General features: G+C 35.4%; 1 protein-coding gene across 3 annotated transcripts in view; it reads left to right on the top strand.

Annotated features, from left to right (window-relative positions):
• Positions 1-24,366, top strand: part of UHRF2 (ubiquitin like with PHD and ring finger domains 2) — a 77,009-nt gene that overhangs the window by 28,164 nt on the left and 24,479 nt on the right. For all 3 annotated transcript variants that reach the window (XM_077911903.1, XM_077911904.1, XM_077911902.1), the window contains 3 exons: positions 7,079-7,297; positions 20,374-20,483; positions 23,069-23,255. In XM_077911903.1, the coding sequence (XP_077768029.1) occupies positions 7,079-7,297; positions 20,374-20,483; positions 23,069-23,255 (516 nt within the window). The remainder of the gene's footprint in view (positions 1-7,078; positions 7,298-20,373; positions 20,484-23,068; positions 23,256-24,366) is intronic.

Consider the following 24,366-nt stretch of genomic DNA (forward strand, 5'->3'; position numbering starts at 1 on the left):
AAAACAGGAAATAATGGAAGGAGATCCCAGCATGAAGCTGTGGAACAGGTCTAGGTCTACAGAGCAAGCTGTCCAGATTAGAATGTGGTCTCTAAAAGATGTTTTGAAGCCCAAAAGATTGGTTGAATGCCTGAAATGTCTGGATGCCTTGGAGTTTAACAACCATGGCAGAATGGAGATAAAATAATGATGCAGAACAGTTAAGCATTCAATGGAAACCAAAGCTGTGGAAGAAAGGACAGGTATTAATTAAAGCATACTTTTTCATTTACCTGTGATTTCTACTTAATCACCATTTTTTTTAACTGTAACCCCCCCCCCCAAAAAAAAAGTTTATGAAGTTTGTATAATGTGCGTAAGAGCAGGAAAAAGTTTGTCCTTGCAAGAATATGGGTTTAGAGCCAGATAATCAGTTTGAATCATGTCTCTGGTCCTCCTTTCCAATAAAAACCTGTGCTTCATCTGCAAAATGGGAGGTAGAATAGCACTTCTATCCTAAGAGTTGTTGTTAATATGTGAACACTTAAAGCAGGGCCATGTGTTACCAATTAAAAGGAAGAGGAGAATGGAGACAAATGAACTGTATATGAGGGATGGGTAGAATAATAAAGTAAAATACAAAGTGTTAGAAAGCGTGTTACTTTAAAATACAGATGTAAATAAAAGCAATAGCTAACAATTGAAAATGGTTGTATTCTGGAATAGGAGCCAAGAATATGGTGGGCTGGGGCAGGAGACTGCTTGTCCTCATTGTAAGGCTTGAGTGTTAACTTTCTGAATTTTGTACATATATGGGAAAACTGAAAAAGGATGAGCCTTTTGTTTGGATTTTAACTTGAACTACAAAATACTGTTATTTATTATAGAAATCTTTAAATTTATTCAGAGGTTGAGAGAACAGTATAATGAATCCATCCCCTAGCTTCAACCATTATGAATTCCTGGCCAGTCTTGTTTAAACCAGCATCCCCAAGCACCGCTGGATTATTTTGAAGCAAGTCCCAAACCTTAGCTCATTTCAACCAGTAAATGGCCTAAGTAGCTATGGTGGGTGCACTCTTCCTCCCTTCAAGGAAAGAAAAAAAAAAAAAAAAAAAAAAAAAAAACTTGACCAGCTGCAAGGAATGAATGCAATTAGCTGAAAACTTTTAGCAACAGCACTTTGGAGACTTGCCACAGTGTTTGAGCCAAGACCACACTTTCCTGGCATCCTCCAACCAGTGAGCAAGTGTGGCCTGGCCATTTCTGCCCACTGTGGGATCCCTATGGTCAGTTTCTGTACTGGAGCTCACCATTGGACTGGTCAAGACTTCGTCAGAGTTGTACACAGTCTGATGCTTTTCTTGCCCAGCTCTCCTTTCTTCTTTCAAAGTGGCAGACGAACATAGTCTAAGGGCTTTTGCTACCTAGTCCTACTCTTTCTCCCTATCTTTTATAGGTTCACCTTCATCATAACCTTTCAGAGCATTCAGCTGACAAAATAGCCAAAGGATTCTTTTTCTAAAGTATGTAAGAAAAGAACATTTCAGGGATCCCTGGGTGGCACAGCGGTTTAGCGCCTGCCTTTGGCCCAGGGCACGATCCTGGAGACCCGGGATCAAGTCCCACGTCGGGCTCCTGGTGCGTGGAGCCTGCTTCTCCCTCTGCCTATGTCTCTGCCTCTCTCTCTCTCTCTCTCTCTCTCTCTCTCTGTGTGTGACTATCATAAATAAATAAAAATTAAAAAAAAAATTTCAGATCTCAGGCTGATTTTCTTTGAAAAGTCTGCACAGTGGACCTTTGGCTCATGTTTGCGAACTTACCTTTCAGGAAGATTCTCATCATTTCTTGACTTAAAAAACAAACTCACTGTACCTGACTTGCAAACAGTATGGTTTATGCTGAACACCTGCTTCGAGGAGTGCATATGTGGTCACCCCCTAATAAAAACCATGTATTCTTTACTGAACATCCCTGGTAGATAATATTTCACGTATGTTGTCAAAATTTGTTGCTGGAGGATTTAAACATATTTTGTGTGATTCCTGGGAGAGGATTCTGAGCTTATACTTGGTTTCCTCTGATTTTACCCTATGCACCTTTTTCCTTTGCTGTTTTTTGTTTTGTATCCTTTCAGTGTAGTAAGTCATAGCTGTGAAAATAACCACATGCTGTCCTATGAAAAAGAGCCCTTTGAGTTTCCCAAGTAAATCACTGAGCCTGGAGATGGTTTTAGAGATCCTAACAAACAAATCTCGCATAAAATTCTTAATGATTCATAAATATCAAATAACCTGTCCATAGGCTTGTCTTTTCAAAAAACATATTCAAGTTGTCCAAATAAGGATCAAAACCAAGATCTACCCATTGCTTTTAATAGATGAGTAAAACCTGTAAGTTGAGACTTAAATCAGCAAAGAGGGGAAAAAGGTTATCTATACAAGGCAAGTGACAGTTTATTCAGTTTTCCCAGAGTCTGGGCTTTACTGATTACATCCCCATAGTAGTATTTAACTTTTCCTCTGTTAATGTTAGTTTCCTGAAAGCTTATACTTCTATCTAGAGGTTTGATTGCATTCAAATTCTTTATTTGATAAGACTAGTTGAGAGACAGTGTTTACTTACATATTGTGTAATATGGGAAGGCACATAATACCTGCTTCTTGTGAAATATGCTATTAGCTTTTAATGGTTTGACAGCCATTAATCTTTACCTAGATCCATTATTTTGAACTAATAGATTTTTAACACATGTTTTAAAGTTCTTGGTGCCCAAGTTGTCCCATTTCTGGCCTGTGGAGGCTCCTTCAAGTTGAACTTGACATTACCATTCTTGAGGGCTTCTTTGCATTCAGGTATAGCCGGATGTCCAAAGCCCTTCTATTTCCTGCACAGACATGGATTCAGCCATTTCTTCACGGAACTCTAGTTCTTCTTAGAGATGGTATTTAGAGCACATAGTTTGGGCTGCTCATAGATACTTGTTTAATCATGTTTCTAGGTCTTCTCATTGGACCCAGCCAGGAAATACTTAAGTATACCATAGGTTTATATTGATACTTCCAATGAAATTGAGAGTGATAATTTAATCTCTTTAATCTTCCATTTATTTTTTTTTTCTCAAAAATCATAGTTCCTAATAACATTGATTTGCCTTATCCTACTCATTGTAGTTTCAGACTAGGCAGTAGTTACATTGCAAACAATATGATTACTGAAAAGTTGGTTTTTTTACTTTGTGTCCTTAGAAAATAACCCTATTTGGGATGTATTGTTAACCTAGTATTTTTAAGTCACTTGTAATGGTTTGTCCCTATGTAGTTAAGCCACTATGCTTCTGATTTTTAGGGGCTTCTTATATTTTTTAAGTTTTGCTTTGTAATTACAAAAAACATTGCATGGTTCTGTAAGTAAATCTCCATACAAGATACATGAAGAGAAATAGAATGTCGTCATGGTTTTTTCTATCTCTTACCTCTTTTTATGGTAACCATATTAGTTTTGGTTTATCCTTCTGTTTTTAAAAACATATAATTGTGTATATTCACATCTGTATGTGTATGTATACAAATATATATTTGTATTTACACACACACTAGGAAGTAGCACACTATGAACACAACATCTTGCTTTTTATCACCATAGCTCTCCATATAACTCCATTGTAGGTATTCTGTGCCTTTTTAATGAGCATAATATTCCATTATATAATTCTACCATATGCTATTTCAAATGGTTTTCTACTATAGACATTTGATTGTTTGTAGTCCTGTTACAGATAATATAGCTATAAATAGATTTCTGTATGTGTCCCTCCAAGGGGATTTTTGTTTAATGTTTGGGATGGATTCCTAGAAATGGAATTCCCGGATCAAAAGGTAAACATAGGAATTTTTGCTGGCTATTGCTAAATTCCTCTCTACAGGGGGTTGTTACTACTTTGTATTCCCATCAACGGTATGAGAATACTTGTTTTCCCATAATTTATGAACAGACAATTATCAAACTTCACAAAATACTTTTAAGTAGGTCTGTGTCTTAGACTTCAGCAAAAGTGTGTTGTGGATTTAAGATGTGATCCTAAAGATGGAGCTATGTTATGCTTTTATGTCAGATAGGCTTAGAGAAATGCAGGCCTTCATTAAGGGGTTATAGTTTAGTGTTAAGTGTTAAAAGGCACAGCATAAGGAGGAATATCTGTTAGGAATGTAGTTGGATATATGAATCTGAAGGAAAGGGGTTATAGTGGAGCTTATGTATTCCCATTCTATGTGTGTTAAGATGTCTGTAGATAAAGATGCCCAGGAAAAGAGTAATGATATTTGAGCACTTGGCATGTTCTTGACTTTGGTAAGAGTTTTATGTACTCCTTCCATGTTTGTTTTTATACAATGCATTGACTTAGCATATTTTTGGCTGGAATTAGGAAACATATGCTTCATTTTCATGAGTTACCTCTTATAGACTAGTTTATACATAACAGAGTATATGTAAATATAATTATGTTATGAAATTTTACAAATTTATTTCCAGGGCATATATAGCTTAAATTCTCTTGCTCTGATGTAAAGGTTGATTTATTTTGCCTTATCTCTGATGAACATGATTTTTATATACAATTTTGAGACTTGGGTCAAGATTTCTACTTTGTTTAAAATATTTCCTTGGTATCGTATCTAGTTTTGACAAACTTAGGCAAATAGAGTTTTGCGGGGGTTTTTTGCCATTGAACTATGCTTTCTTTCTCTATTAAAAATACAGAAATACATAATGTCATAATGTCAAAATATAATTTTCACATTATGGCTGAGAAAAGAATCTCCCTTTAAAAAGTTTTCTATCCTATTTAAGAATATTGAAGCAGGAAACAAATTCACAAACTTCAAAATTAGAGAAGTCCTTAAAAAAAAAAAAAAGAAGTAATCTAACTTCATTTTACAGATTAGGAGAAATGTTGGTTATTTTTGTGACCAAACCAGAATGAAACAACATAAGTGTATAAACCCCAGGTGTTAGGCTAGAGACTTTAGGTTTGACCATAGAAAATGAGATTGAAATGGGAGAAGAACAGAACCATAGACGTGATTTTTGTACTTGTCAGTTTCTTTAGGATTATTTCTGTGGGATAATGACAAAATTTTAACTGATGTTTAACCCATTATGTACTGTTTTAAGCACTTTCATTTTCTTGAAACAAACACGTGTGATACAGTTGTCATTAAGGTACATTTTACACATGATGGAGGTTTTATAAAGATAGTTTTCCCAAGGATACTCATTAGTAAGAAGCCAAAATGGGAATTTAAACCCAGCCAGTGAAGATACCAGGATGATAAAGGACTCAAAACCTTTCTTATATAAGTTGAAGGAAATCTGTTTTAAGTATTTTTACTTAAAAGAGAATATCGAGGGCAGCCCTGATGGCTCAGAGGTTTAGCACCGCCTTCGGCCCGGGGTGTGATCCTGGAGACCCGGGATCGAGTCCCACATCAGGCCTCCTTCATGGAGCCTGCTTCTCCCTCTGCCTGTGTCTCTGCCTGCCCCCCCACCCCTCTCTGTCATGAATAAATAAATCTTTAAAAATATTGAGGGTGGCAGGGGCATTTAGACTGTCCAGTATTAGGTCTTTTGTGGACAGAGTGTAGATTTCTTCATGGAACTTAGGCATAAAATGAGTTCCAAAGCTTATGTTCCAAGCTTCCAAAGCTTGATCCAGTGTCAAGTATCTTCTCTTTGCTATGTCAGAGTATTTATGAAGATAGAATGGCGTTTCTTAGGATTAAAACTGCTCTCTTATCACTGTCCAAGCAGAGGTTACATGCTTATTTGGAAAGCTTGTAAAAGGGAATTATGGCACTAAGAAGGCAAATGGACAAGATCCACTCTGACATCCTTTGCTAATCCTGAGATTTTTTTCAATAAGCTAAAATATGAAGAGACTTCGGTAAATTGGGTGATTAACTAAAGATCCCACCCAGAATTTATACCCATTTACTCTAAATGAGTTGGGTATACTGTGAGAGTCCTAGACTTGCTGCATAGTACTTGGTTTCTTCAGAAGGGCCAAGGCTTTCCTATTAGAGCTGCTTCCGACTTCGGGCCCACTTACATTTTGAGCAGGCCTCTCAGTTAAGGGTTAATGGTCTTTTCTCTTAGTTTCTACCTTAATACTGTCACACTAGGATATGATACTTATTCACACTAGGTTTATCAAACTTGAATGTGCTTTTCAATTACTGACAGGATTTATGAAAATCAGTTGTTGGGTCTTATTCCCAGATTATCTGACTCATTAGATCCAAAGTGGAGCCCAAGAGTTTGCATTTGTAACATCTTCCTAGGTGATGTTAATTGCTGGTCTGGGGCCCATACCTTAAGAAACACCATTATAGTAGTTTGGCCTACCCCAACAGATTGAGCTTTCCAAGAGTAGGAACCAGACACTACTCCTACTCCTCTTTGTTCCCCTACTACCAAGCAATACATAAAGGTGACCGGTCTTAATTTTTTAGGATCCAATGTGGACTGTTATATTGCTGTCTTTGGCTTGTTGATACCAGAAGTTAGGCCTAAAATTCAGGAAACTTCTAAAGGTTTGGGTTCAGATGAGGTTTCAGTTTAAGTTAAGCTTAAAGAAGCACAGAGTCAAGATCCTGCTAGAATTATTTCACATGGTTCCATTTTTTTGGGGGGGGGGGGCATTACTAGGCTACATGTAAGAACTAGAATTTTGCCGCCTCCTGGAAAAATGGAGGCTATTGAAACATACTGAAATGTACTAAGTTCATGTTTTTATTATATGTAAAACAAACAGCTGATCACTGTGAACTGACTCCCAAGTTCAAGAACAGTTCAGTGTCTAGTCCTGTTAAAGTAATTTTTAAGCTTAGGTTAAGAAGATGGAGCAGAAGAGCTTGTGTTTTTTTACCTACCCCAGCCTGTACCCCTCAAGCTGGCAAAGAATGTCTTACTAAAATGTTAGCAAGAACTGTTTATTTTGGCAGTTAAAATCATGAAAAAATATATGTTGTGTATACTTCTAGTCTTTGGTAGTAATCATAAACAGCATTCTCTGATTCTTCTCTTTTTCTTTCCTCAGATATCCAGAAAGTGGTACTGTAGAAATAAATGTCAAAGATCTTCGACCACGAGCTAGAACCAATTTGAAATGGAATGAACTAAATGTCGGTGATGTGGTAATGGTTAATTACTCTGTAGAAAATCCTGGTAATAGAGGATTTTGGTTTGATGCAGAAATTACTGCATTGAAGACAATCTCAAGGACCAAAAAAGAACTTCGTGTGAATATTATCTTAGGGTAAGATTACTTACACTATGCCCTTTAGCTACTGAAGTAATCAGTGAATATAATTTTTAGGTATTACACAAATGTTCTTTAGGAAAAAAATATGAAAGTTAGAAATTTATATACTAAAAGAGAACCTTTTAATATAAATTGAGATTTTTTTTCTTTTTTATTGGGAATGTCCCTTAAATGTCCATCACTACTTTAAGGCTGGAGATATTATTTGAAAGCATCATGGAAATAATTGAATATTTGAGAAATCCTTGTTTACCTCACAGGATTCTTAAAGGTAATATACAAAAGCATTCAATAGCTGTGGTTGTATGAAAATCTATGTTGGTGAAATAGTGAATATCAACCTTACCAGCTCTCTGCTGTACTTGTAAGACTAGCTGAAATTTTCCTTCATAGTAATTTTCTTCAGTTTACAGAATTTAACAAGCTTAATAAAGAGAATTCAAAATGTAAAATGTTACCCAAATGCCAAACTGCTTCACTGTTTCCATCATTAATTCTTTAAGAAATATTTTGGTGTTTCCCTCAAGTGACGGAGTGTACTGTGCATTGTTTCACAGGTACTTTTTTACTCATAGGAAAAAATTACCACTATCTATGTCTAGTTCTTTTTTTTTTTTTTTTATGTCTAGTTCTTTTGAATAGAGTTTATTGGATGAGTAATCACTAATTTTTTTAAAGTCTGTTAAACTGTTTCTAGTTCTTATAATATTCAAACAATGTCGTATATGTATTTTGTGCTTTGCTTTTTTTTTTTTTTTGGAATGAATTCTTAGTACATTTTTGTGGAGCATTAGCGATTCTAGAATTACTCTGGCAGGTGTGTGGGTGTGTGTGTGTGTGTATATATATATATATATATATATATATATATATATATATATATATATATATATGAAGCAGCCACACTCACATTCTTGTCACATTCTGATTAACAGGATTATTATGTTATATATAGTATATATTGGATAGATATATAATTGGATCAGATAATATGGAATATATGTTAAACATAAGGGATATAGTATAACAAATCTGAGATGAAGCAAATGTTAGGAACATAAGAGCTAAAAAGGAGCAAGTGTGGCATGTGGCTATGGATAGGATTTTTTTTTCATAATTAGAAATATTTTGTCTTTACTGGAAAGAGTGGGTAAATAATCAGAATGAAGGTCTAAATGTATTCTGCTGTTGATAGTTTGGGGTTGTTACAAACTGTGCTGTTGTAACATCCTACTGTGTTCTGGTGCTTATGTGCATTAGTTTTTGTAGAGTGTATCTTGCCTAGAAGTAGAATTGCTGGGTTGTAGAACCTGTCCATCTTTGACTTGAATAGACGTGACCCAAATATTTAAGTGGCTGTATCAGATTACACATCTACAGCAATATTAGAGGTCCAATTGCTCTGCATTCTCCTCACACTTAATTTTGTCAGACTTAAATTTTTGCTAGGCAGGGGGGCTGTATAATAAAATAGTATATCATTATGGTTTTGATTTGCATTTCCTTGACAACTAATGAGATTGATAGCCTTATGTTTATTGGCAATTTAGATATCTTTTGTAAAGGACCCTGTTCCAGACATTAATGTTTTGTTAGTCTGTATTACTGACTTTTTTTTTTTTTTTTAGGAGTTCTGATTGTGGAGACTTGACCATTTCAGTTATGTGTAGAGAAAAAATTCACTTTTAAGCTTTTTCTCATGTTTTGAATAATAGTCTTAATTTTAAGTAGTTTATCAGACTATTCCACCTGATGCTTCTGCATTCTGTGACTTAAACCTTTTGGAGTTTGGGTAGGAGGTGGGGGAAATGGATGAAGGTGGTCAAAAGGCACAAACTTACAGTTCCAGGGACATAATGTACAGCATGGTGACTATAGTTAGCTATATTACGTATTTGCTAAGATTAGGTCTTAAAAGTTCTCATTACAAAAAGAAATTATAACTATCTCAGGTGATGGAAGTTAACTTTTTGTGGTAATCATTTGTCAGTGTATACATCTATCCTATCATTATGTTGTACACCTTAAACTCGCACAGCATATGCCAGTTATATCTCAGTAAAACATGGAGTGGGCTGGGAACAAACTTTCCTACCCAAAATGCATTAAGTATACTCCATTAGTATTTTAAAAAGCTTTTGGTTTTGCCTTTCTTTGGTAGGTCTTTAATCCATTTGAAGTAGGTTTTGAGGTAAGGAGTTGACTTACCTTGATATGTATGGATAATTATTTTTCCTAGCATCACTTACTAAAAAGCCCATTTTTCCTTCACTGGTCTTTAATATCACTTCATATCAAGTATGTATATATGATGCATCTATCTGATTTCTCTTCTGTACCACTGGTCTATTTTGTGTATCCTAATAGCGGTTCCACGTTTTAATGATAATGACAGAACAGGGCTTCGTTCCTTGGTCTTCAGTAGTTCTGTTTTCTTAGGTCTGTGTGCTTTTATTTGAACTTTCCAAGTCATCATGGTAATTTAAATATAAAAACCATTGGGAATTTAATACGTATTGTGATGACTCTAATCCAGGAATGTGCTTTTTTTCTCCATTTATTTAGGTCTTTAATGTATTTTTATCATATTTTTATTAGCTTGAACTGTATAAAATGTTTCTGTAGGTTCAAAATAGAGTGATGGCAATTATATGGTAGAATTTTATTTAATACTCACCAGAGATCTGATCTTATGACTCTGTTATCTTTACTTTAGATACTATTTGTTCCTATAAATACTATTTTTCTTCTTGTTGTTTCTGTTACTCATATATAAGTAACCTTTGTGTTTATTGATTTGTTTTTAAATATTTTATTTATTTGCTCTCTGCATGAGAAGGGTGGGGCAGAGTGAGAAAGAGGAGGAGACTCCCTGCTAATCAGGGAACCTGACTGTGGGCTCAATCCCAGTACCCCATCATCACAACCTGAGCCCAAGGCAGTTACCCAACCAACTGAGCCACCCAGGTGCCCATATAAGTAACCTTTGATCTTGGATCTAGTAGTCTTACTAGATTTACTAGTTTTAATTTACATGTAGTTCTTTTTTGGAATTTTTATAATCATCTTTTAACTGCAACATTTTTGTCTTTTCTTTTGATTTTTATTTACCAGCTGCCCTTTAGTACATTGTTGAAAGATGTTTCTCCTTTATCTCTAAGAAATAAACTTCAAAATTTCACCAATAACTATAGTATTTGACATGGGCATTTTGGGGATATACTGTCCTGATTTGCTTTGACAGAATTTCCTGTGGGGTTTTTGCATTTGTGTTAATGAGTTAAATTTGCATGTTAGTTTTCCTATCTAGCTGTCCTTCACAAATTACTCGGATTTTTAAAAATAATTAAAATAGAATGAATATTCTGTCTCTTATGGTGAGGTTTTGTGTCCTCTTAACTGGTAGAGCTACACAGTAAAAGCGCTCTTGGGCTGTTTTCTTGTGGGAAGGATTCTTTTTTTTTTTTTTTTTTTTTAAGATTTTATTTATTTATTCATGAGAGAGAGAGAGAGAGGCAGAGACCCAGGCAGAGGGAGAAGCAGGCTCCACACAGGGAGGCGGACGTGGGACTCCATCCCCGGTCTCCAGGATCACGCCCTGGGCTGAAGGTGGCGTTAAACCGATGAGCCACCCGGGCTGCCCTGTGGGAAGGATTTTTATGATTGATTTAATTTCTGTAATGATGACAGGGCGATTCAAAGGATCTGTTTCTTAAAATAAGCTTTATTTTTTAGGAACTTGATTTTACCTAAATTTTATTTATTGTCATAAGTTTATTTAACTTCATCTTTTAATGTGCAGTCTTTATTGTGATGTTCTCTTTTTTATTCCTGAGTTTAGTTTGTGCCTTTTTAATCTGCCCCATCAGAGGCTAACAAGTTTTATTAGGCTTTTACAGATAACTAACCTTCAGCTTTGATACATTCTCTACTATATTGAAAGTGCAAAGTAAGAAGTAAATACAGGACATGGTTTTTAATCTGCCTCGGATATTTGATAAGGGAACTTGGAGTTAAAGTTCATGCTCATTTCTATTTTTAATTTGTGAGTACCAAAAACTGAATATGCTTAAGCTGTCTAGTGATCAAATTCTATTTAGTATTATTTTCTGTTTCTATTTTAGCTTTGAGGAAAATTCAGAACAAAAATTTGGAGTTGAAATCCATTTTTCAGAATGCTTTGTTCAGTTACTATTGTGATGCATATTGCATTTAATACCATATGAAGTTAGACTAGTTTAGATATTTATAAGAATTTGAATTCCTTAACAAGAAAATAATTCACATGTACACCTTAACAAGAAAATAATTTAAAGCTTAAACTAAAACTATAGATGTACTTTATTTTCAGTGTCCTTTTTTTATAAGGTTTTATTTACTAAATTTTATCTATACTCGTTTATCATCAAATCTCTTTAGTGATATTTTTAACATTCTTATACAGCACAATTCTGATGTCCATTATCAAGTTATAAATCAAAGCTCACTGTATTTTAACCAGACTGGCTGCCGTGTGATACCTAATCACGTATATAAGCTTGTGTCTGCTTCAGAGCCTTTGCATCTCTCTGTTTGTTCTCTGCATAGATACTCATTTGGTTTGCTCTCTCTTGTCTCAGTACTTTGTTCAGACATCACTTTAAAAAACATCTTTCTTGATGTATAAAATAATATATGCACATACCAAGCATAGATTCCTTGAATTGTCTCCTTAACTCTTTTTTTTTTTTCTTCTTTATGGCATTGATTATCACCTAACATTGGTCTCTCTTAGCCTACTTGTAGTGTTTCCTATTCTTGCTGCAATAAATTACCACAAACTTAGTGGTTTAAACAGTAGTACTTATCATTTTATAGTTTTGTAAGTCAGAGGTCTTGTGCGAATTTCGCTAGGCTAAAAGTGTCAGAAGAGATGTTACTTTTTGGGGACTCAAAAGGAGAATCTGTTTCCTGGACTTTTTCAGATTTTAGAGGCCATACCCCAATTCCTTGGCCCATGGCCCACTTCCTCCCTTTTTAACATTACATATCTGACTCTCCTACTTTTTAAGTTCCCTTATAATTATCTTGGGTCTACATGCATAATCCTATTTCAAGGTCATTAACTTTTTTTTTTTAAGATGTATTTATTCATGAGAGAGAAGCAGACTCTGCAGGGAGCCCAGTGTGGGACTCGATCCTGGGACCTGGGATCATGCCCTGAGCTAAAGGCAGATGCTCAACCACTGAGCCACCCAGGCATCCCTCAAGGTCATTAACTTAATCATGTCTACAAAGTCCCTTCTGCTGTGTAACATAATATTCGCATGTTTCTGTACTTAGGACATAGACATTTCTGGCACCCATAATTCTGCCTGTTATACCACTGAAATGTTAATGCCCTGATTTTTGTTAGCTGTTGTGTGCCAGGCCCTGTTCTAGGCACTAGTTATAATGAGTATTCAGTAAATAGAGTGTTTCACAGAATCTGAGATAGATTTTGTGTTTTGGTTTTTGTTTTTTAACATGTCAAAATGTATCTTAAAATTACTATTGAACTGAGGTTAGGTTTTTGGTTTTGTTTTTTAAGATTTTAATTATTTATGAGAGGCACAGAGGGAGAAGCAGGCTCTCTATGGGGAGCCCAATGCAGGACTCCATCCTAGGATCATGCCCTGAGCCACCTGAGGTTGGGTTCTTTCAGAGATTTGAGTTTGCTTCTGCTAGGCCCCTCAAGTACCATCTAACTTAAAATTCTCTGCTTGAGCTTCCTTAGACCACACAGGTAGTATGAATTCATATCTGCAAAACTTGTAGTTCAATTTTTGGGATACTTTTTCTCCTTGTACCCAGTGATAACATTGAAATAGACATGGGGGGGGAGGGTATTTGTTTTGACCTGTTTATTTTCTATCTCTACCAGGAAGGTAGTTTATTTACTTATCTTAAACTGTGAGAAGAGCAAGAGCCATATAGTATTCTAGCTTTATTTGGAGGTCCTTCTTAGACCCCTCATTCCAAACTTCTTTCTTTCTTATAATTTCATAAAATTATCGTTGGCTTCCATTTAGAGTACCAACTTTGGGAGTTCTTCTTAGACTACCCCATTGCAGGCCAGTTTCTTTTTTGGTAGTACATAAAATAATGCATTTTACAATTGTCAGTTTATTAGATTCATAGTATTTCTTGAAGGAAATTTTTTTTGTGTTTGACTTAGGGCTTCATCAGCTTTGTGCAAAGGAAATGGATGTGGTAATCATTCAACTAAAATGATAGGTGAATAAGTGAATAAGTGATTCTAGTTTTGAAACTTTTTTTGATATTTATTGAAGCACCTAATGAAGTACATGGAAGGTTTGTGTTTCCCGGTAGAATGGAATAGCTGGCAGTGATTAGCATTTTTACAGAAGATCCAGATTGAATATCATTATCATCTGTTTGAAGGCAACAGAGAGGCAAGGGGAACTACAGGGCCTAGGACTCTGGAATGGAAAGAACTTTAGAAGGCAGTTAGTTGGTTTTTATAGTTGCTTTTTGCCCTGGGAACTTTGCTAGTAATGGATGCAGAGCAGATGTAGTTTAAAGCAACTAGGGGCATGGTAGAGACAGAAATCAGAGCTTTGGGCAGTTAATTGGGATGACCTGTTTTCTTCACATGACTTTTGCTGAATACTGGCATTTTGCTGAGCAGGGAGGCTAAAAATTTAGGTAAACAGGATAGTGGAATTTTCGGCAGTCTTAGAAAGCAAACATGGATTTTGGGATCACTGGTGGTTGGAATGGTCCCACAGAGTATACAAAAAAGGCTCTTAGTTGAAAACTGTGGATGTGTAGACTAAGCCTTACCAAGACTGTAAACAAGCCTTGCCTCAGCGTGGTTGCTGATTAAGATGTTGAAACACCATATTATCTCCCCAGCAGAAGGAAGATTGCTCCCTCCTATGGCATAGAAACATCTGAATGTTTTATATTTATAATATTGAATTTTAAGTTTGGTTTGGTAACATCTTTATCTTGGCTGCTGCTGCTGCTGCTTCTTTTTTTTTTTTTTTTTTTTGCAAACTGTTTTCATTAGAAATGTATTTCTAAAGAATTTTTTGTGTTTTCAGATGCTGTTCCATTGTATTCTAGTTTACATTGTTTCTGGTGAAAACTTAGTTCATATTCTCTTTGTTTTTATTGTTTTTCAGCAGCATTATTCGCAATATGCCATTGTGTTTTCTTTATATTCATCCTGCCATGAAGCCAAAAACATGCTTCCAAAAGACGACAGGTCTACATAATCAAAAACTAGAAGAAAAACCAACAATAAAAATGAAGCTTATCTTGGGGCACCTGGGTGGCTCAGTCATCAAGCATCTGCCTTCTGCTCAGGTCATGATCCCAGGGTCCTGGGATTGAGGCTCAGAGTCAGGTTCCCTGCTCAGCAAGGAGTCTGTTTCTCCCTCTCCCTCTGCCCACTTGTGCTTTCTCTCTCTCTCAAATAAAATCCTTTAAAAAAAAAAAATCTTGATAACCCAAGTTACCAGACAGGGGTTTTAGAATAATTATGATTAATATGCTCCAGAAAATAGATGAGAAGATGAATTTCAACTGAGAATTGGAATCTGTAATCACATGGAATCTGTGAAATCACTCTAGAACTAAAAAATACGATATCTGAAAGTAAGACTTCATTAAATTGGCTTAACAGAAGATAGTAGTGAACTCAAAGGCAAGTCAGTGAAAAATATCCAAATTGTGAAACCTGGAAAAAACTAGGAGAAACAACAGAAAAAACTGTTGAACGTATGGGACCTGGTGAAAGATACACATTACATCTATTTGTAGTTCCTGAAGAAGAGAAGGGTGAAACGATATTTGAAAATCATCCTACTTTTGAAATTTCTAGCTTTTAGCCCAGATTGAAGTCCTGTGAACCCTAAGCAGGATAAATACAAAGAAAACACAGCGGCATATTGCAGTAATGCTGCTGAAAACTCAGCTCATGTTCCTTTTGTTTTTATTAGAAATAATATAAGCTATAGAACACAATGGAACAGCATCTGGAACACTGCTAAAAAAAACTCAGAGATGTTACCTGTTTTCATTAGAAATTTGTATCTTGGCTTCATTTTTTGGTAATCAAACCATACCTAAGAATTCAGTACCAACAGACTTGCCCTAAAATACTCAAGAGTTCTGTAGACAGAAGGAAGGTGATCTCAGATAGAAACATGGAAATACAGGAAGGAATGAAAGAACAGAGGAAGGATAACTATATGAGTAAGTACAGACAAGACTATTCACAACAGTAGTAAAGTTTGTGTAGAATAAAATGCATGACAACCATGCAAAAGATGGGGGTTGAAAAATGAAGCTATGAAATTCTGACATCAAGGAAGTAGTGAAATTAAACTTAGATTGATTTCTAGGGTTTATTTACATGGTATATTCTCTAAGAACCACTAAATTAAAATATATTAATAAAATTATTAAAATAAAATTTTAGTCATTAAAATTATGTAAATATTAAGCTATTAAATTAATAGGGTGAAATGGACTAATCAAAAAGCAGGCAGTTAAGAAGAGTAAAAGAAACAAAAGGGTAGGTAAAATAGAAAACGTAGCAAAAGAGTAGAAATAAACCCAAATGTCAGCCATTTATATTAACTAAATGTGAGCTAGATATTACTGGTAAACACAAAAATCAACAGGATTAAAACAAAAACAAAACTCATATGCTGTTTATACAAAAGACTCCTTAAAATATGAAGTCACACAAGTTAATATTACAAGGATAGATGGAATTCCAGGTAGATGACAACAGCATAGGTTTTTAATCTCCCTGAATGTCCCTGTGCAAACATATAGGGCAACTAAAATATCTAATCCAAACCTCATGGGCAACATCTTTAACCATTCAGGATATTTATAGTATCCCCTACGAACATCAAAATAGCTGGTGGGATAATTAGCTGAAAACTACAAGACCAATGTGGTATCAGTACCTGTGCAAGAGGTAGGAAAGGGTAACTATAGGATATATGCTGGACCCAAGAACTCTGAAATAATAAAACTAGTTGAGCAAACGGTTTTGAGAAGAGCAACTATGGTAGCCATCTCTCAAGATGACCCCCAGTGATTCCTACTTCAAATATTCACACCGTACCCTCCCACATCTTTCTTTAGGGTTATTCTTGTGACCAGTAGAATATGGCAGAAGTGTTGGTTTACCACTTCCAAGATTCAGTTATAAAAACATTGAAGCTTCCATTTTGGGCTCTCCCAGATCATTTCTTTTGGGGAAGCCAGCTGCCGTGTTGTGAGGATTCATACATCCTGGTGGTCTTGCCCTATTTAAGCCATTAGATCTAGATATCGCAACTCTGGTCAACAGCGTGACTGAAACTTTGCAAGATCTTGAGTGAGAACTACCCAGCTGTGCTACTCCCAAATACCCAATTCACAGAAACTATGAGGTAATTTTTGTCTTAAGCTGCTAGTTTTAGGATGACTCGTTATGTGACAGCAAAGACTAAAGCTAAAAGGGGTATGCAGACCAGTTTAGATGAGTACAAGCAGTGTGCAGTAAGATTTTGAAAGGATTAGAGTCCAGCGAGCTCTCAAAATAATCTAGCTAAAACTATTCAGGACAAAGCCCCATACAGAAAAACTACTGGAAATGCAATCCAAATTGACTAGAATAGGGACAATGAAGACAAAAGAAAAAAGATTTAGTTAAAAATAGGGAAGGGGAATAGAGCTAGGAGATTTCAAAAAGTAAGCTTCCATAGTACCTTTTTTAAAAAAAATAATTTGAGGCATAATTTACATGAAGCAATATGTAATATTTTAAGTGAATATTGGCAAGTGTATATAGCCATATCACCACTACAATCAAGATAACATTTTCATCATCTCGGGAAGTTCCTTCGGGTTTCGTTGGATTTCACCACTACCATTGGCCCCAGACAACTACTTACTTGCTTTTTTGTCAGATTAGATTTTAGCTACTATGGTTTTGAATACTTCTCAAAAAAATAACAATTAAAAAAAGTGAGTTCTATGGAACTTGGTAGCTGTGAACTAGTAGAGCTAAGTGAAATTATACCCTCTAGGGGGTTCAAGAGATATGTAATTTGACATCAGCGTCTTTTTAAAATTATATTAAGTTAGAAGAAAAGGGAAAAAAAAAAGTAAGGATGTTAATCCTCATTCCTTCTAAGGAGAGTCTCCCAGAAAGACATGCATGAGTCGAGAAAAGATGAACCAAGGATTTTAAGTGTAGCTAAACTGATGAACCAAGGATTTTAAGTGTAGCTAAACTTCAGAATAAAGGCTGGAGACCTCATCATTAACTTGGGAGAACTAGGGGAGCTGTTCTCATGGACACTTCCTGGGGAATGTTCTAGAGAATTAGCTTCAGGCCATCAAGATAATTGAAGAAAATTTGACCTAAAGAGTAGTGACAAAAAAAAAAAAAAAAAGAGTAGTGACAAACATTAAAAAATATTTTTACATTTAGAAGTTAGGACTAAAGGAGGTATATAAAGGAGAAAGTACAGTATGTAAGGATTATATGATCTGACATCATAGATACAACTGTAAGATGGCAGAAATACACAAGAGAATTTAAAACTGTTTTAAGTAATCATGACAACTGGTAAGAATGTCCTGTGTGTAATGTAGGATAAGGCAAAGAAGTATTTGTAGCATTCTAATTTAGACATTCCTAGTGTCTTTGATAACTACTTTTTTCTAATTGGGGGAGAAAGGAGAAACAGAGACATTGTTTTTTAAAACGTATATTTGCCCTTTGGTCCTGAATTTGAACAAAATATTTGTGTGAACTCATGAAGTATTTTGTACATATGTTCCTGTATATGTTTAAATTTTGTAGCTCTGTCCACCTCAAAGTGATCAGCCCAGTTGCACTAAGTTTTTCTAGTGCCTGAAGTATTTTGAAATATTATTTCCACCCAAAAGAAACTGGGCTTCCTTATAGATAGGACTCCAGGGTAGAGACAGAAAATGTGCAAGATGAACTTGGCACATCTTGTCTTAGGGATAACATGGAAACCCACAGGCTGCTAAGTTGTTAGAAAGATTGGGAGTCCACTGGAAGTTCCTATTGGTCAAAGATGGTTGGAACATCAACAAAGAAGAGAACTATGTTGGATTGAAGCACCTCAAGTATGTATGTGAATTCTTAGTAATATAGAAGAAACTCATTGGTCACCTATATAGGAGGCTGTTTATTAAAGTTGCCAAAGAAAGCACTTAATCCATATTTTTTATTTAGAGGCTGTTTATTAAAGTTGCCAAAGAAAGCACTTAATCCATATTTTTTATATGATGTATCACTGAGTCACCAAATAATTGATGGGGTCAAGTTTCCTTTATGGAATTTTAGCAAATAAATGAGAAAGGAATGCTAGAACTAGAACATCAACACTTTAAACCCCGGTGAATTAATCTTAGCATTGAGTATAGATAGCTGCTGTCATCATAGGAAAAGACAACTAAATAAACTGGGTGCTTCCTAATAGAATAGACGTATAAATCACCAAAACATGAACCTGGATTTGATGAAACATTTCTAAATGCAAGGATTGGCAAAAAGGGCCAGATAGTAGTTTTAACCTTTGACAGCCAAATGGTCTCCACTGTCACAACTACTCAACTCTGCCATTGTAGCACAAAACCAACCATAGAGAATACATAAGTGAGTTAGGTGTAGCTATATTGCAGTAAAACTTTATTTAAAAAACAGGCAGTGGAGCAGGGTTTTCAACCTCTACTCTGGATACAGCTATCAATTTACTGAAAATACAAATATCAAAAAAATCTACTTAAATTATGCTTTGGGAATGCAAATACCAAAATCAAGATAAGACTTGACTGTCAGATAAAATATTGAGGCAACTCTATAGGACAAATGGTGATGGTTCTTCAGGTTGTAAAGAAAAAGCTAATGTGGGTAATTGATAGTCTCTAAAACACAGGCAAAGCTATATGATATGCTTAGGAAGACAGGTGGTAAGACTGAGGAAAATTAAGGTAAATATAACTCCTGGAATAAAAGAGATTGATATTGGGAGGGAGCTTGTCAAGGGCTTCTGAGGTAAACTGTTCTGTCTCCTCATGGTTGGTGACTACAGGATGTATACCTTATAACTGATTAAGCTATATACATTTATGCAGTTGTCTGCATTTGTGAATATCTGACATTAAGTTTTAAAAGTGTTGCATGTGAAAATATGCAAAAGTTCACCAAGCACATTCTAACCCCCCAAAAAGTACACTTGTGATGCAGAATGCATTTCTAGAGGTAGAGACATTTCATAAGATGATTTAAGAATCCTAAATCTAGGGCAGCCCCGGGTGGCTCAGCAGTTTGGCACCGCCTTGGGCCCAGGGGCCTGTCCTGGAGACCCGAGATTGAGTCCCATGTTGGGTTCCCTGCGTGGAGCCTGCATCTCCTTCTGCCTGTGTCTCTGCCTCCCTCTCTCTCTCTCTCTCTCTCTCTCTCTCTCTTTCTCTCTCTCTCTCATGAATAAATAAATAAAATCTTAAAAAAAACAAATCCTAAATCTATAACCAAAGTTGACAGAGTAAAAGGAGAAATCTATATATAATATCCATAATAATAGCAGGAAACTTTGAAGAAGCATATGCAAGCAGGTGTAAATTCAACACAAAATATTGAATATGACTTAGTATCTGAAGGACTTTTCATTTTAATGTCCTCTTTTTACCCAGAGACTATATTTACTAGAAATATGTTGTAAGGAAATCTTTTATTTTGGTTGATAATCATTTCATCTAGTGTTTAAATTTACTAGATAACCAATTCAAGCCAGATAATCTTGGTGAAGTCTGTAGCTTTTTTCCTAATATTACACTAAAATTACACTTAACTTTGAATAGTAACTAATCACTGTTGGACTTTTCCTGCCATTGGAAACAATAGCTCAAAGTGATTAGAATAGCTACAATCCCAATTTTAAATCAACAAAGTTCAGTGGGTTTCCCAAATGACTCTTAATTGTTTGTATATGGCTTAGATTTTGCTGGCAAAATTTAACTTTTCTTCTTTTTTTAAACAGGGGTTCTGAAGGAAAACTAAATGACTGCCAGATAAGATTCGTAAATGAAATATTTAAGATCGAGAAACCTGGAGCTCATCCCCTGTCGTTGGCAGATGGAAAGTTTTTAAGTATGGATTTTTCTTGTGGATTTAGAGTACATATGTTGTATTTGGTTGGTATTTTAACCACCCAGGAAATAACTTTTGAGAAAATATAAAACTTGTAGATCATACAAACATTTTCAAGACAATAATTTTGATGTAAGATCCATTTTGGTTTAATGGATTTAATGGAGTTTTTCAAATGGCAAAATTTGTTTTCAAAAAAATATTTTCTCGGCATTTTATTGACATTTTCTTGGTTCCTTGATTGTAGATTCTATCCAAATAATTTGGTAATTTTGTGACTACCTAAGATTGATTTTTCATAATGAGACCTATTTTATATGAGTAGATAGAATCTGACTGACAGTAATGGATCGTTGAGCCTTGAATTTCTAGGAGGTAATAAATGAAGTTTAAACAATTGTAAGAATATTAGAATGTAGCCCTACCTTTTCATTGTACATATTGTATTTGCTTAATATTCCGTAGCTAGTTGATAACAGACTAGATTCTGGATCTTAAGTCATGGTTCAATCACTATCTTTCCAAATAGATTACTGTCTCATACTCTATTAATTCTGGATTTTTCGTGGGAAGCAATTTATTGGCTTTGTGCCATATGTCAATATCTAGTATATTTAATTTTTTAAAGATTTTTTTTAAGTAATCTCTACAGACAACATGGGGCTCAAACTTACAACCCCAAGATCAAAAGTCGCATGCTCTACCAACTGAGCCAGCCACAAGCCTCAATATCTTAGTATTACTTTAGAAAAATACTCCCAGCTAAAGCCTTTTGTTTAACCTTGCAAGATTACAGCAAGACAATATTTTTTTTGAGACTGCAGCGCTGATATATCTAGATTTGAATTAAGAACCTTCAGGCATACTCTGTATGAGGACTTGTATGATTACATACTATAAGTAAAGGTAACTTAAGTACACCTATTTCTTTTTTCTTTCTTTCTTTTTTAAAACTTATTTATTTTATTTTTTAGAGTGCAGGGGTGTGGTAAGGGCAGAGAAAGAGAATTTCTCAAGCAGACTCCCCCCCCCCCCCTCCCCCGAGCCTGGAGCCTGAAGCAGGGCTCCATCTCACAACCCAGAGATCATGACCTGAGCTGAAATCAAGAGTCAGGTGCTTAACCAACTGAGCCACCCCGGTGTACCTGAGTAAACCAATGTAATGTGACTTAGTCATTCTCAGTAAAACACAGTAGAAAACCAAGATAGATGAGGGTTTTTTGTCTTTGTTCTCTCTCAGTTACATTTGCATGTATTCTGCTCTCTCTCATTGTCCGTATCTCTTCTCTGCCTAATACTAATTACAGAATAGCCACAACTTTAAACTTGTATGTAAAGAAATCATTTCAAAGCCACAGCCAGACTGTCTTTGATCACATCACTCTCCATACTAGAAATCTACGCGCCAAAGGCATGTTTGTAGATCTCTTATGCATCCATTACTTATATGTTATCATGGCTCCCTTAGTGGAAATGAAACAGAGTTATCATCTGACATTCATTAGCAAGAATAGCAGTGACCATTCAAAGAGAGTACTGAAATCCATGCCTTTCCCCTCCCCCTCTTTTTCCCCCATATGATTCCCCATTTCTCACATATTTGCCAGATCAGCTCAAATACGGTAAATTTCCTTACAAATGTATTGTGTACATTTGTCAGAAATTCAAAATCTAGAACAATAGTTATTTAAATATAAGACTCCTAGGATGTAATCACCCTAGCAATGTATATCATTGTAGACATCTTCCATTATCTACATAATTCATCTTTGTGTATTAAAAATAAAATTTCTGCAGTTTCCTTTTTGAATTTTAGATATCTGATTACCTCTGTGTTATAGTTCTTGTAAACTTACCTTATTTTTAATAAAATCTTTCCAGCCATTTCTCTTTAGATATTTAAATTTGATTTTTGGTATTACAAACATGAAGATTTTTTCACGTGCATATGTATATTTTAGAATTTCAAGGGAACACTTTGACAAAGGTGTTTGTATTTAGATAGTTTGGCGGGGGGGGGGCAATAAATGCTACACCTCTCACTTGCCAGAGTTCTGAATCAGTTGACAAATAAGATAAAAATCAACTGAGTTTAGAAATGCTATTTCTGTTACTGCTAAAAAGTGTGTTGGGGGCATAGCTTGAATGGGATTCAAAATGGGCTTGCTTACTCTTAACAAAATCAGTCCTCCTCCTCCTAGGTTAGCCCACTCAAGGAAAGGTTTAGGTCTGAGGAGAATACATGGTATTTAATAGTTCCATTTATTAAATAGTTTGATCCAAACAACTTTGCTCCACAGAATGTTGTATTCCCGTGAAATTTAAAGATAACTTTTGGTGCCCTGGTGAGTTCACTGCATTGCCCCTGGAACTTTCAGTCGAGTCAACACAAATTTTAAAGGCAAGAGTATACAAGTATAGAATGAAGCTCAGGCATTTATTCTTAAAGTCTCACTCTTGATTATTCTTTGTAGTTTTTCCCTATTCATTAAAAAAGCTGTCTGCTATTTTATGTGTTTTTCTTTATAAGATTCATAGATGTAAAAATTATCTTAAGACTGGGCTTGTTACAATTTTATTAATAGGGAAAAATGATCCTGAGTGTGACATTTGTGGTGGAGATCCAAATAAGAACTGCCGTTCTTGCTCCTGTCATATATGTGGTGGAAAACAGGAACCCAACATGCAGCTTCTATGTGATGAATGTAACATGGCCTATCATATTTACTGCCTGAATCCACCTTTGGATAAGGTCCCTGAAGAGGAGTACTGGTATGATCATCAGGGTTTTTTGTTGTTGTTACTGTGTTAAGAATTGAATGTGAAATATGTATTTGAACCACCAAAAGGAAATTTCTGAAGATATGTAATGTGTATTAAAGATCTTAAAACTTTTATAGCCAGTGGTTACTTGGCATTGACAACTTTATTTGGTTATTACAACAGCTTGTGAACTGGTCTGTAGCTCCATTTTTCAATCCTTGCAGTCCTTCTTCTAATAATGAGTCTGTATTCTTTCAAAAATGCAAATCTGATTGTGTTAACTCCTTTACTTTAGAGGCTTTATGTCGCCCTACAGGGACTTGGAAAATACTTTTTTAGTTGATTTCTCCAGATGTATTTCTAGTCATTTTCCTCTTTCATTTTCCCAAATGTTCTATACTCTGGCCAGATTAAATATCTTTCAGCTCCTTAAGTAAGTTGTATTCTTTCTCTCCTCTGGGCTTTTACACTTGACACATTTTCTCTTGGAAGCATTTTCATCTTTGCTTAACCTTCAGGATGATATTTATCCTTCAGGTTCTCACTTAATTATGACTTCAACTGGGAAAGCCTTTGTGGGTGGTCCCCTCTACCCCCCCCCCGTTATTTTATTATTTTCATTTCTTACACTTTTTAATTTTTAATTTTTTTAATTTAAATTCAGTTAACATATGATGTATTATTAGTTTCAGAGGTAGAATTCAGTGATTGATTCATCAGTCATGTAGTACCCAGTGCTCACTACATTGTGTGCACTTCAATTTATATATATATGAAAACAAACACAGTATCTGTGAAGTGCCATAAAATGAGGTGTGCCTGTAATAACCTCACAATTGGGTAGCTGGTATGACTGTGAAGAATAGATTGTTTTCATTCCTTTGGCCTCTCCCCACCTGCTGGGAAGGTGGTTACTGTATTACCACAGAGGCTGTAAGGGTGGGAGAAGGGAAGGCATATAACTCAGTCCTTTCATTCCCTACCTCTACCTTGCATGGTCATCAATTGAATTTTACCATCTATAAACTGTAATTATATTTCCTCTAAAGTCTCATATATTTTACTTTTTATTTCTGTTTAGGATAGTTGTTTTTCTCTACTGTGTAAACTCCTCTACCTG

The sequence above is a fragment of the Canis aureus genome, chromosome 10, assembly GCF_053574225.1.
Source record: "Canis aureus isolate CA01 chromosome 10, VMU_Caureus_v.1.0, whole genome shotgun sequence".
In the NCBI taxonomy this organism is placed as follows: Eukaryota; Metazoa; Chordata; class Mammalia; order Carnivora; family Canidae; genus Canis; species Canis aureus.